This window comes from Thermobia domestica, chromosome 5 (assembly GCF_964235325.1).
Source record: "Thermobia domestica chromosome 5, izTheDome1.hap1.1, whole genome shotgun sequence".
Classification (NCBI taxonomy): Eukaryota; Metazoa; Arthropoda; class Insecta; order Zygentoma; family Lepismatidae; genus Thermobia; species Thermobia domestica.
The window spans coordinates 86,278,752-86,292,641 of NC_137458.1; the positions used below are offsets into that span (position 1 = coordinate 86,278,752).

A 13,890-nucleotide genomic window follows, 5' to 3' on the forward strand; every position below is an offset into this window, starting at 1 on the left:
AATTATAAATACGAAAATCAGAATGAGTAAAACAAAATGTTGCTTATTGGACAAGAAAGTTTTACTTTCGTTTTATTGTTCTCATTTACTGCTCCTGACATGAAATTTTCCACATACATGTCTTTGCCGATTATACAGATACTAACACTTGAAGAAATACCGGGCACAATCGTTATCAGATTATATTCCTACAACAACATATTTATAGACATGCGACAATAATTTTGGACATGGGTGTATATTATACAAAAATGATTAAAAATGGCTGGAACCTTTTGAAATGTGGGTATGGTGAAGGAAGAGAATTAGCTGGGTCGAGCGGAAAAAATGAGAGGATGTTAGAAATTGTGGGGAGAAAGGAACACTTCTAGATGTTACTGAGAAGAGGAAGAGAAACTGGTTGGGACTTTGGCTAAGAAGAAACTGTATTATGAGTGACGTGCTAGAGGTATGGTGCCAGGAAAGGGGCGAAAGAGACTACAATCAATGGAAGATATCAAAATCGTACGTGAAGTCGAGGAGGTTAGCGAAAGACAGTGGAGCAAGGAAGCTTCTCAGTTGCAGCAAGTAACATGCCAATAATGGTAAAATACCTATGATGGACCAACAATACTTACTTCGAACTTCTGCAGGAATACTGGTGATTCTTCTTATAAGGTACAGAGTAAGTGCCCCTAATTCATTCAATGCAAACTTTTGTCCGATACACATTTTTTATCCAGCCCTACAGAGAAAAAGTCGCAGGGTTAAATGTCGCCTTCTTACGCACCATTCTTGGGATCCCGTTGTCCCAGCCAACGCTCTGGAAATTTATGTGATCATAAGTTTCCAATGACAGTTTTCAATTCCGGACAGAGTGTAGCATTTCTTCCAGCAACGTGACGTATATGTACGAGGGAAGATCAGAAACTGTTACAAGGCCGATATTTCTGGAATGTATTATTATAGAGGAATGAGGCGTGTGCGGTAATTTTAATACATGGAATTGGCAACTGTGCAGTTTCAGCCACCCGCCACCTCACGATTTCAGATTTGACGTCCTGAGCAAATTTTAGCCTAAGGTAATGTATCATATGATCCACCTATCGTTTGAAATAAAAAAAATGAAATTCAAGATGACGGCCGTCCGTGAACCATCATCCAAAAGGTGTGCCCTATTATATATTTCCTACATCAAGATCAATATAAATACATCCGTACGGATTTTAAAAGGGGTCGTAAGGAACTTTTGAAACAGGCTGTATATTATTAATATATTTTATATATATAATGAACAAATTACAGCGGTTCGGTTTCCATATTAAATTGTAGGTCCACGTCTCACATAGCCTCGGTGCTGAAAGGTATGCTAAACTCCAATCAAACCTACCAACAAATATTAAGAGACTTGACTACAGCAAATGAACACACACAGGGCACTTACCTCCAGAAATCGAAACTAGAAACTACTTATAATGAGGCGACTATGCTAGACAGAAACTAAAGCCAAAAGGAAACATTTCTTAGGATGTTTATTTACCTTACTTTTTCTTTTAACAAACAATACGACTTTCAAAATAATTCTTACATCCATTAAATCCCCTTTCTTTCTCCTTATTCCAAAACAAAGAAAATAAACGGTAAATAACAATAATAAATGCTGCTGTCGTTCACGTGTGCAACATTCAGAACAAAATAAAACACAAATACAAAACAATTTCTTTGAACAGTGTACGAAAAAAAAAAAAAAAAACAAAGACAAAAACCATCCATTTGTGTCCCTTACTAACACGGGAACTAGTAATTCCCATTTCTACTAGGTGTGTTTATATACCATGAAAAAAAGACGTGCATCGTGCTCCTGGCGGGAGACATATTTATAGTAACATACAAGAAAAGACAACGAAAAAATACAACACACACATCAATTCACTTCGCTGGACTTTCATACTAAAAAGATACACAGAAATAAAATATATTCTAGGTCTCTGTTTATAAATATTCTCTTGCTTTGGTTTAAGCTTTCTCACACAACACTTATTCACAGGAATATCACAACGAGTTACTCACAAGGACTGCCATTTTTTTTCTTCTTCGTCCTCCTTAAAATAACTCTAGAAATATTATTCTTATTGATCGAGGAAAAAAAAACTTCATAACACACTCCCTCTACAATTAAAATCAAAAATGCAGATACAGAATAATAGGATACCCTAACTTCATTTCAACAATTTCAACAATCTTTCATTCTATAAATACATAAATACTTCTTAAATACCAACAAGACAAGATACGTGCGGATACCTTTAAAATTCAGCTATTCTCCATCACGTACGATGATTTAAAAGAAAAATGGACACTATAGAAACATAAAAGATGTCTTAAATCTATATATACATATTTAAATAAATAAACCTATCCATTGATTTCTGTTCCTTGAAACAAAATCAGTGATGGTGACAACTCAGTTGTTTAATACATTTGGAACGTTTCTTGTTAATCAAGGTTTATATTTCAAGCTAAATCGACACTATGCGAGTTAATACGCAGTTTGATATTTTCCAGCATACGTATAATATTTTACAGTTGAAAAATTGTGTGTTCAATTATTTATCTTATAATGCACATTGTACAAAGCGAAAATAACTCTCGATGGGAATAAGTATGATATATTTAAGACTGCAGCAGTCCTGTGCAATACAAACTTTCATCTAATATTCATCAAACAGCTGAAATATTACCATTATTTATTGTATTGCAACGTAAGAATTGTACAGAGAAGAGGACATGAAACACATACAATAAATAATTTTAAAATATAACTGATTCAAAATTGCGATTATGAGTCTCGACATGAAGTTTGGTACGTAAAAAAGGTTTCAGAATTCCATCACTGCATACATACATACATATATATATATTGGAAGATAATCACTGTCTTTTTTTTCTCGTCATTTTAATTTTTCAACAACGATGAATACAAAGAAAAGAATATTTTCTTCATTCCACATCATTTAGTACATTTCAGGTACAATCAATCTTGTAACTTTTTTTTTTTCGAACACACTTTCTGTTTTTTCACACAAGCAATTTACATGCATTTTTTTCCCCTCATACATTCTCAGCCGACATTACAGCGTATATTTCTTGCATTCGACACTAAACAATTGACTTTAAGTACCACACGTTCAAATATTTCAATATCACAGTCAATCAGCTACTCAGAGCTTCATCACATGATTAAGTAGTTTATTAATTTTGTATTTTGACATGCAGTGAGACATGATTACTAAGTTATACGAAGTCCAATAAGCTTAATACAATTAATGTAGAACAGAAAATCAATGACTACAAAGATCGGGATTAGACTGTAAATAAAAGTTTTGCACTCTTTCAAGCCAAAAAAAAAAGTAAGTTCAGTTTTGCAAAAGGAGCACTTGTGTCTTAATTGTTCTTTCTCTCTCTCTATATATATATATACTGTATATCCTTGTTTCTTTTTATTATTACCATTATTTTCTAACAGTGATATTTAAAAATGTTTGGCACTGAAAACATTACTTTTCCTTCTCCATTTAATAAATCCACTTATAAAATACCATAACATTCACAAAATTAGTACGACTTGTTCACTTGTCTTTTACGTAGGATTTTACGAAATAAAATTTGGATTCATCATAGTTCTTCGTGAAATTTTATGATTCTCTACCGGTAAACGCGCTCGCAGTAATTAACTAAAATAATAAAACATATCAGTAATAACAATGGCAAGGGAACTAAACTTAGCAATTTACACAATTACGTATAAAATATTTTACTATAAATTACTATTCTTAATATGATTATACCACGAAGCTTTATATGAATTCAAGTTGTCCCGATATGCGCCCGACAATAGATTTCAGAATTATGCACAGACACAACTATTGCAAAGATTATCCATACTATAATCTTTAAGAAGTAAGATTATGATATGAAGGTATTATAATAAGCTCAGGGAAAATATTGCTTAAATTATTGATGAAATCAACCCATTTTCCTTAGTGCTCAGGGTAACAGGTTCTTCAAAATCCACAAATCATTAAAATCAAACACTACACGAAAGTTCATCATACACATCATGGTCTACAATTTTAAAAAATAAGTCAGTACAATATATTTCAACAACAATTGCTGCGTTCATACTCGTAATATGCACGAAGCTACATTCAATTAAAATTACTACTCGTGAAGAAGGAAAAAACGATACCTATTTTTTCGCAGCAGAAACAAAAATATAATCGGATCCGTTTCAAAATTATAAACAGACAAAATGTTTTATACAATGTATGTTCCCCTTTGCATGCCCTTAGATCTGTTACCCTGTCAATAAATAAGAATAATTCAACATATGCGAACACAAAAGTCCAATCTGACCATTATCGTGAATTAAATTTAATTCAGAATGAAGACCTTCGCTTTGGCTGATCCCGAAATAATGCATAATGGAACTCATATTAATCCAACAAGTGTTATTGAGCTGTATATCAGCATTCCATACATTCAAGAATATGAAAGTTTCCTTTGATCAAAATATTGATGTGTATATATTTACGCAAGTCATTCGTGTAATTAAAACAAATCGTAGCGATTAACAAATACTCTACTACGCTACGTGAAATTGAACTTTTGATACATAATTGTTCAACAGAGTTCATCGGCAAAAATGACTCTTGAATTTTTTCCTTTATGTAATACATCTTAGAATTCTTATACTTATTTACTTATTAGTGATGTGAACGTATCTACAATGAACACTATCAACTTTAAAATATAAATAACAAACTCTTGTAGAGAAAAATTTCGAGCATAATGCATGAACAAGCAAAATATGAATAATTCACAATCATTTCTCGTAAGTCGGAAGTGTTTCGAATGAAAAGATATCTCGAAAATGAATTGACAAGGACCAAACTAGGTTTGTCATTCAGATCACTGAATGTGTTCTGCGTTGAAGAATAACAAAAAATAAAAATAAAAATATATAAAATGAAGTGTATTCAGCAGCTCAAGATTATATCCTATAGGATACGAAAACAAAGAAAACGCAAATGATGATAAAGTAAATTGTAAAATGAAGTGCAAGGAAACTAGAGTTTCCCGAGAAAACTTACGCACATCAGTTTTTGTTCATCACAAAGATCAAAGTCTACAGAGTACAAGCACGGCTTGAAATGCCTTTAATTTACCACTAAACCACCGTGACCCTTGTATGTGTAGGAACACGAGCATTTATATCCATCTACTACAAAGTGCTCAAATATTACAATAACGAAGTTTAAAAAAATATTTTTACTTTTATTTATTTGAATTCAATTTCAAATCCATTTCAACATATTCGAAGTACTATTATTCTTTCTCCGGACACTTCATGTAATTCCCAAGGTTTATTTTATCTGAAAATGTAATCGTAGACAAAATGGTTCACATGCTATACTACATTTTCTTGCTCAAAAGACATTTAGTTTTCAGAGACCTCACTCCAATAATTACTACTATGTGTTATTAAATTTATATATTGTGGAAAATATTTCACTATTTGTAGGTCTGGTTTTAGGTCTCCACCTTCAATTGTAAAATTTCGAGAAATTAATGTCAAGAAAAAAAAAAGTGTCAATGATGAAAGGACAACAGAGGAAGGTTTTAAAAGGTAAGTAATAGACTACACTTATTACCATTGTCCTGTTGCTCTTAATAATAAATGCAGAGCATGCAGTTAAAATATACAGGTAACCATGGTCACGTAACATTATTTTGTTTTATCAACTTTGATAACTCCATTTCTGTAAGTAACTTTTCATGGACTAAGTGCTGGGTCACGTAATACGTTTCTAGCTTTTCTAAATGTCTCATTAACAGTATTCATCTGTCTTTTAGATAAAATAAATAAATATTTTCAAACAGGAAAAATATTATATTCCATACTGCAGTTATGTTATTTGATTGATTTTACAATTGACAAAACCGAAGTTTTGAATTTTACATTAGCACTTACACTTCTTTCTGGCTAGTTATTTTATACGAATTAGGAAAAAAAAAAAAACTTTGTTCCCTACAACTAATCAAACGAAAGAACTGAATATGCGAGTATGAATGATTTAATTTCGTATCAATTCAATTTAAAATGCATCAACATTTTATCTTCAGTGTTACACATTCTATTTCCCAACTTTCGTTTAAAAGAATGAACTGGATTACAAGCAATAAATATCGTCTTGGGGCCGAATCCGTTCATAAAAGTACTTACTTTACTTAGCTAGATGCGCTAAACGTAACCTGTTAATAAATTGATAACTCTAAACGTATATTTACGCCATCCTCACAACATATGTTCGCAATCTCGTTTTTCCTTGGCACTTATTTGTTCACTTAGCGAACTATGTATTTCGTTGGTCTGGTACTATACATACGACTTTGTTGGGTATGATGTGGCGTTTAATTTTAAATGAGAACAAACATAACTATTTCCTATCATCTCCTTTACCCTATAGTAGCCTGTGCACTTCGTTGCTGGCAGGTTTGGAAACCAGTGCTCTGGAAAGATGATTACACATTTTTAATTTACAAGGTTTGTATACTTAGTCAGAAACACACATTTCATTAAATATATTATTAAGTGGATTCTTTCTCCTCTTGCTCCTTTACTGATTTACATCAATCCTATTACTTACTCTTCTCTTGACTGACAATCCTTACGGAACAGCATTGTACATAATACAAACCAAAACATGGATATTAAAAAAACAAGAATAATCATCTCGAAAATTCATTGAAAAAGTAATAAAAAAAAAGAAAAGATACAAGCTTGAGAATATTCTCAAATGTAAATAAAAAGTTTTCCTTATATTGTAGCTTACAAATTATAGCAATAGCACAACACATTGATTTGTTTTCTACTATGTGAAAAACGATTTCCTCTCAGCTTCGCTCAAAGAACTACAAAGTGTTTCATAATTATCTAAGTTGGTTAAAACAGCAACCTATTTAAAAAATAATTCGCGCTTTAAATTACTTTAGCAACAACGTGAAGTTAAAATCGTCGTGTTCTTTGCATCACTGAATTTGTTTCAAGTACTGAAGAGGACAGGCTGATGATGTACAACATGATTGATTTCACAGAACATACAAAGAAGAAAAATAAGATTCATTTGACTCCTTGAATACAGATACTTGTATGTATGCTTATATACATATATTACAAGTGTAATATTTATTTACTATCATATACAGAAATTATACAAACAATACAGATAACAATTAACAATGTATCAACAAGAATTATCTTTTGACTGGAATTTCATATTGTACCCTTAATAAGAACTATCATAATATTGCCCTGTTAACTTCATCATGTCCATACAACTAAAATATACTGAATTCAGTGCACGTGTTTCGACGTTTCTACAACATCCTAGCACATCAGGTACCTTTGGCATATTATAGTTCTCTGTTGGCAAGACGAGGTGCTACTGAGGGCGGCGGCGATTCTGTTGGCTGTACTTCAGGTTTCGGCGTCAGGTTTTCGAACGGCGTAGTCTCTTCAGGTTTTGATATAGTCTCTTCTAACACTGAAACTACTTTTTGGCTCACTGACGAGTGGATGTTCTGCTGCAAATCACTTAAAGACTCCTCTGTCTAAAAATAACAACAGAGAATATGAATGAAACATTTATCTTTGGCTTCTAACATTTCTTTAAATCAATGATTCTCAAAACATTTCTCCCATCCAAGACTGCGGTCTCAAAGGTCCCAACTTGTTTCTTTTTGGATCAAAAATCCAATATATTTCAATTAATATATCTGGAGAACTATATATAGTGTAGCCAAACCCAAATTATCACTTAACTCAGTATGATGTGCTTGCTATATTTTACAGAAGAGCCAGGAAAAATGCAGTTTTAACGAAAGTATTCAAAGTTTGTAAAAAAAAAAAAACTTGATCTACGGGCCGTTCAAAAATTTTGTGGCCCCTGATCCAAAAACTAATTACTGGCCAAGATCGCAATCTTTTGATCCATTTTTTTGATCATTCCTAAAATTCTTGTTTGTAAAATTCCCATCTTTGTATTTAACAGAATTTCTTTTACACGGTTCACACTGAAATTCTGATATTGTGTGCCCTAACTTTCTCTGAATTTCTACGACTAAGTAAGTAAATTTTCCTTGACCCGCGACACTTATCATTTATGGTGAGGTTTAGGAAAATAATAATAATAATAATAATAATAATAATAATCGCCCTGCACCATTCCCATAGCCGTCCATCGCTCTCCTTTTTTATTTTTTAAAAATAAGTCTCCTTATTGTACATAAAACTTCCTGTATTTGGAATACAATAAAACATTAGTGTCAAACTATAATTATACACTAATTTAATATGCTAGCATTCTGAATATACCTATAAACATAAACAACTAAACATATAATTTGGCCTATCTCTTTGGATATCTACAACCAACAAATTTAACTTATTTTCTTCTTCTATAACATCCAAATTTATAAGTTAATTTGTTGTTCCAAAGGTTCAAATTTTAACGCCTTGATGCTTCTCATGTTCTTTATATCTTCAGTGAGGAGCTCTAATGCTTGTTAACATTGCTTGAGTAATATGAAAACTCTTGAATACTTTCGTGAAACCTATATTTTCTTTGATTCTTCTCTGTGATATAGCAATTTTTCTGATTCTCAGCATATTTTGAGGTATTTCACTGACTTTCTCTGATTCATTTCAATTTCCCCAACTATCAAGGTCAGTATGAACCTTGTTTTACACTAGAACGCCATGACTAGTCACGAAAAATAAATTCATTTGCAAAAGATTCCCAACTCGGTATCATATACTTCCTAACTTCCTGACTTTTCTCTCCAAAAAAGTATATGAAATTTCTGGAAACGAGATGCTCTCAGTGTGAATTGGTAGAGACAGGGTTGGCTGGTTTAAACCAAAAAATGAAAAATGTTCGTAAAAGTGTAACTATTCGTAAAATCTTGGTGAACACATATTTGTGGGTTATCACGTTTTACTCCCATATATTATTCGTACTATATTCAGACCTAAATTCCCCATTCTTTACTCGAAGCGATTATATTACAAAAGCAACTTTTTTTTTTTTTAACTTTATGGATGTTTCTTTTGTGATTTTTTTATAGTTTGTTATTGTTATTCAACAAAAGGAAAATTCTAAACATTGTTTTGTTTTAATAATGTTTACTATTGATAAAATACATCGAAATGCTGTACTTTTTTGGAGAGGGGGGTCATACAAAACCCACTGGAGACAATTATTGAAATAACAAGAATCTTTGGTAACTATTTATGTATAAATGGTCACAGCCAAAGTGGACTCAAATAATTCGTATCTTTATTCACTTTTCTTACTGATATGCAAAGTCGTTATATTTCTTTAACTTGGACTAATAAAAGTCGTAGTGAACTGACTTGGACAAAATTAGTTCTTATGTACTCTGTAGTACTTTGAAACTGTCCATATGTAATTCTGTATAAATGGCTCCACTTGTGCAATTGTTTACTTTTTTGTCCTTCTGTCCTAATGACTATAGACGATTATATTAACAAATATGTAAAGATCAGTACAACGTATTTTTATCAGGAGTCCTTCGTGAGTGAGTCAGCAGACGTATCGCATTTGTGGCCAATTAGTCCCGGTTTCGAGTTCAAATGAAGGACAATTTCTCTTGGATGTAAGCCGAGAAGCGGTTTGGATTCTGCTTTAAGCTTGTGTGACCCCTTCCAGCATAATCCGGTTGTTGCATACTAACACCAAGGCGAAACAAGCTTATTTCTGTTCATATGTTATATAAATACATAGAGCAAATTATTTAAACCAAAAAACCGGGTTTAAACAAAAAAAAGTTTTTTTTTTGTTTTTTTTTCAATAAAAACCATGGATTTTGCCAACCCCGGGTAGAGACAAGCAGATTACACAACAACAGAGGAAATTATTTTGTCCCTTCTAAATAACTACAAGAAATCCTCTATTTAAAAGGAGAAAAGATTAATCAGGTAAGAAAAACATTTGTGGTCCTAATTACTACTTTAAGGAAAATTAAAGCTAACGTGCTAGCAAAATTTTCATAGCTTACATTATGATACATACATTAAATACTAGGTTATTCAAAATACGTTTTATAGCTTTAAATTCTTTGAAATTTGCAAAAATTATGTAAAATACAAAAAAGAAAAGAAAACGATATGGCAATTTTAGATAAATCGAATAATAATAATTATGAATATTAATCAGCTACTGTCATAATTTCTTTCATTAGAGCAATCAACATCCACATTATTTGTGTGTGGTTCTGGGAGCTCTCTCGAGGCTATGTGGACAGAGTATGTGCCTTTGGCGTGGAAGACCTGAGTTCAACTTCCGGAGGGAGCTCATGTGGTTCGGATCCCACGTTAAGCTGTAAGTCCACGTCTCATATAGCCTCGCTGTTGAGAGGGACGCTAAACTCAAATCTCTCTCTCTCTCTCTCTCTCTATATATATATATATATATATATATATATATATATATATATAAAACGAGATCTTCGTTATATTTTATGTTACCAAGTTCGAAGATTAAAATAAATAACACACCACCATTAGCACATTTTTGTTATATATATATATATATATATTTTGTAAGAACTATCTATTATCACACATTAAAATTATATACAGCACAACTTAATTTTATTCTCAAATCTCCATGAAAAACTTTCTGTTGCCATAGCAATACGAAACTGTAACTATCATTATATATAAAATCTATCTAATTCACAGATATCAGACATACAATATCGTTGTTTGTGTATGTGTTTGAAATTATATTGTAATAATTTAGATTCATACATTGGAACTGAATATTGTATTTGACGCGATAAGGAAAACTACAATAAAATCTTAAATGGATGCAAGATTTTAAATTGTAAGAAAAACACATCCACTTTACAATAATTATAAAGCACGCATTCTGGAAACTACATGCACTAAACACTATATTATACTTGTTTGGGTACGGATAAAAAGAGAGTATTGTTAAACATTTATCCTGAAGTTCATTTTTTGAAAGTTTATGCATTTATTGCATGAAAGAGTGAAAATTTCTCAGAATCATAAAATAACTCTACATGAACTCTACTGTACAAAATATTATGTTGACTTAATTCACGTCATATCTCTCGTAACACCTCAAGTGTTATTCTTTGGGAAATTTCAGTAATTTTTCTTTGCAGATCATTAAATGTCTATAAGTATCTGTAAATATATTGTGTCTTTAACAAAGACCCTCACGAAAGTCAGGAGATACTAGATCTAGGCAGTTTGGTTTGTTACATGTAGGCGTTGTAAGTTACATGGACAGAATTTCAGATAAATTTCAAACAGGACGTAGATAACAATTCACTTATTCATAAGGTTTTCGTAAGCTTTCTTTTCATGCGTTCTCTTTACAGATTTCACCTGAGACAGCCTGCATACTTCTTTAACGTAAGCTTCTTCTTCTTCTTCTTTTTTATCAAATGTTCGATACCACAATATTACGAAATTGTACTTAGGTACATTACAAATTCCACACTGATAACGATATTCACATTTGACTTGGATTTTAAAATTTTTTTAACACTGCACTTTCCACTTTATCTGCATAATTTCAAAATGTTGATTGTTCACTGTTGTCGGTACGATTAAGTCTTTTCACTGGCAGGTCACCAGCGCGCGAGTCTTTGGTACATGGAATCCTGGGTTCGATTCCTGATGGGAAAGCCTTGAAATTTTAACGTATTACTGTAGTTCGAACATAACCTTAAACTGTAGGTTCACGTCTCAGCTTCGGTGCTGAAAAGGAGAGCTGCACTTCAATCAAATAATAATACGAAAACTCCCATGGTTTCAGAACAGAATTACGAACTGAAAATATCCTATGGTATCACAATAGGTTCACACAAATGTTCAAATTTATCAATACCAAATATATTACAATGTATTTTGAGTATAATGTTACCGGTTTTAAGTCAATGTCTGAAAAACTGTCCAATGTAAATTAGCAAGATTACATAGTGTTGACAATACACAACAGATAAAATCTTTAAAATTACTTTCGACTTAAGTGTTACTTCAATGAACAAGAACTTACCTGTCGAAGCAGTTTTATAGCTGCCTGAAGCACGTGTTGCCATTTCGACAATTCAACATGATGTAATGTTTCTTGATGTTGTAAAAGACGAAGCCATTCGTCGTGAGTCTGAGGTGGATTTCTGCAATTAAGAAAAGACCTAACAATCAAAATCGAAAATAAATATAATAAAAGAATCACATACAAATTAAATCTTTTGCTCTTGCTTTGATCCTTAATGATATTATTATTTATAGGCACTAAATTTCTAATCTCAACATTATATCTGACCAGAATAGCAACTTATATCTCTTGCCGCAAAGAAGAAAATTGTCAAGTTTTTTTCTTCTTTAATTGCTTACCTTATTTCTTTGATTTCAAAACCATCAAATTACTACTTAAGTTATATAGTATATCTGATGTTCTAAAAATGGTGCCCACGTACCACAGAGCACTATTCTATACAGCGCACTACTATTTATCATAGGTAAAAATAAATGGCATGCTTTCCCTTTTCCATTATTTGCCAAATATTCATTTTCATTATGCTTCTTTAAGGAAAATGAAATCTTTAAGTTCTACGTCCCATGGTTATGTCGGTTAGACTAAAGGAGACGGTGATGATGAGAAATGAATAAAATAGTGGAATGAAGAAAGTAGGAGGAAACGGAAGAACCCCGGAAAAAACCACGAGCACGGTGTTTGTTCACCACAAAGTCTACACTGCGCGAGCTGGGATCGAACCAGGGACCCCAAGCACCGGATGTGAATGCTCTATCACTGAGCCACCGCGCTCATTATGCTTCTCTATTGGTTCCTAAATTCTACAGAGTGAACAAAATAAATTATATCTACATATATATGTAGGGTACATATCAAAAAATTGAAAAAAGTACATATATACAACACAAAAGAAATAAACATTTCATATCAGTTAGGAAGGAAAAGAAGCAAGAAAAAAAGAAACATTATGAAACTGACAAGCTGCTGTGACGCGTCGTGGGAAGTTGTACTGAAATTCAGTTCCTAACTTAATTATTTTGTAGAAACTTACATATATACCAGATAAATACAAAATGGTGCACGTAGATTATGTCATGTGATAACATAACAACCGAGAGTCTCCAAATCAATTCTGTCTGGGCCTGATTTAGTACCTACAACCTTCAAAAAGCTGGTTGCCTGATACATTTTATGAAAGTACCTTAGATCCTATTACATATATTGGTTTATGAAGAAGTTATATCCATTAATTCCAGTTACCGAAATCATACAATGAATTTTGCGTTAGAGTATTAAGTAAGGTTTTGCCTTACATTATTGAATGGGGTTTCTCACTTTTTGGGGGAAAATCACCGTGTTCGACGAATCATCCAGTAGTGACGTCTGTATCAATGGATTCTTATTTTTTAACTACTATTTTAAAAAAGTTAAAGTATAGATCTAGTTTGTTTATTGCGTCTTTAAGGGGCCCACGGTAGAGATTTACCTCTGGTGCGTGGGGTCCCTGGTTCGATCCCAGGCCAAGTCAATTTGTGGAGGACAACATCGTGTTCGTGGGTTTTCTTGGGGTAGTCCCGTTTCATCCCACTTTCTAATTCCGCCAATTCTTCTATCATCATTCCCTTCCCTTCATCATCGTCTTCCTTAACCTAAAGGGTATAATCGTGGGACGTTAAACTGAAATATTTCATTTCATTTCATTCTGCGTCTTTAAAAAGCTTACTTGAACGGATTCATTCAATTGTATTGT

The 13,890-nt window shown here is 32.4% G+C and overlaps 1 protein-coding gene across 4 annotated transcripts in view; it reads right to left on the minus strand.

Annotated features, from left to right (window-relative positions):
• Positions 1-1,494: 1,494 nt before the first annotated feature.
• The window catches only part of GramD1B (GRAM domain containing 1B), a 197,093-nt gene continuing 184,697 nt past the window's right edge, over positions 1,495-13,890 (minus strand). For all 4 annotated transcript variants that reach the window (XM_081758773.1, XM_081758776.1, XM_081758775.1 and 1 more), the window contains 2 exons: positions 12,159-12,279; positions 1,495-7,653 (listed from right to left, as the gene is read on the minus strand). In XM_081758773.1, coding sequence (XP_081614899.1) covers positions 7,456-7,653; positions 12,159-12,279 — 319 coding nt within the window. In that variant the 3' untranslated portion in view covers positions 1,495-7,455. The remainder of the gene's footprint in view (positions 7,654-12,158; positions 12,280-13,890) is intronic.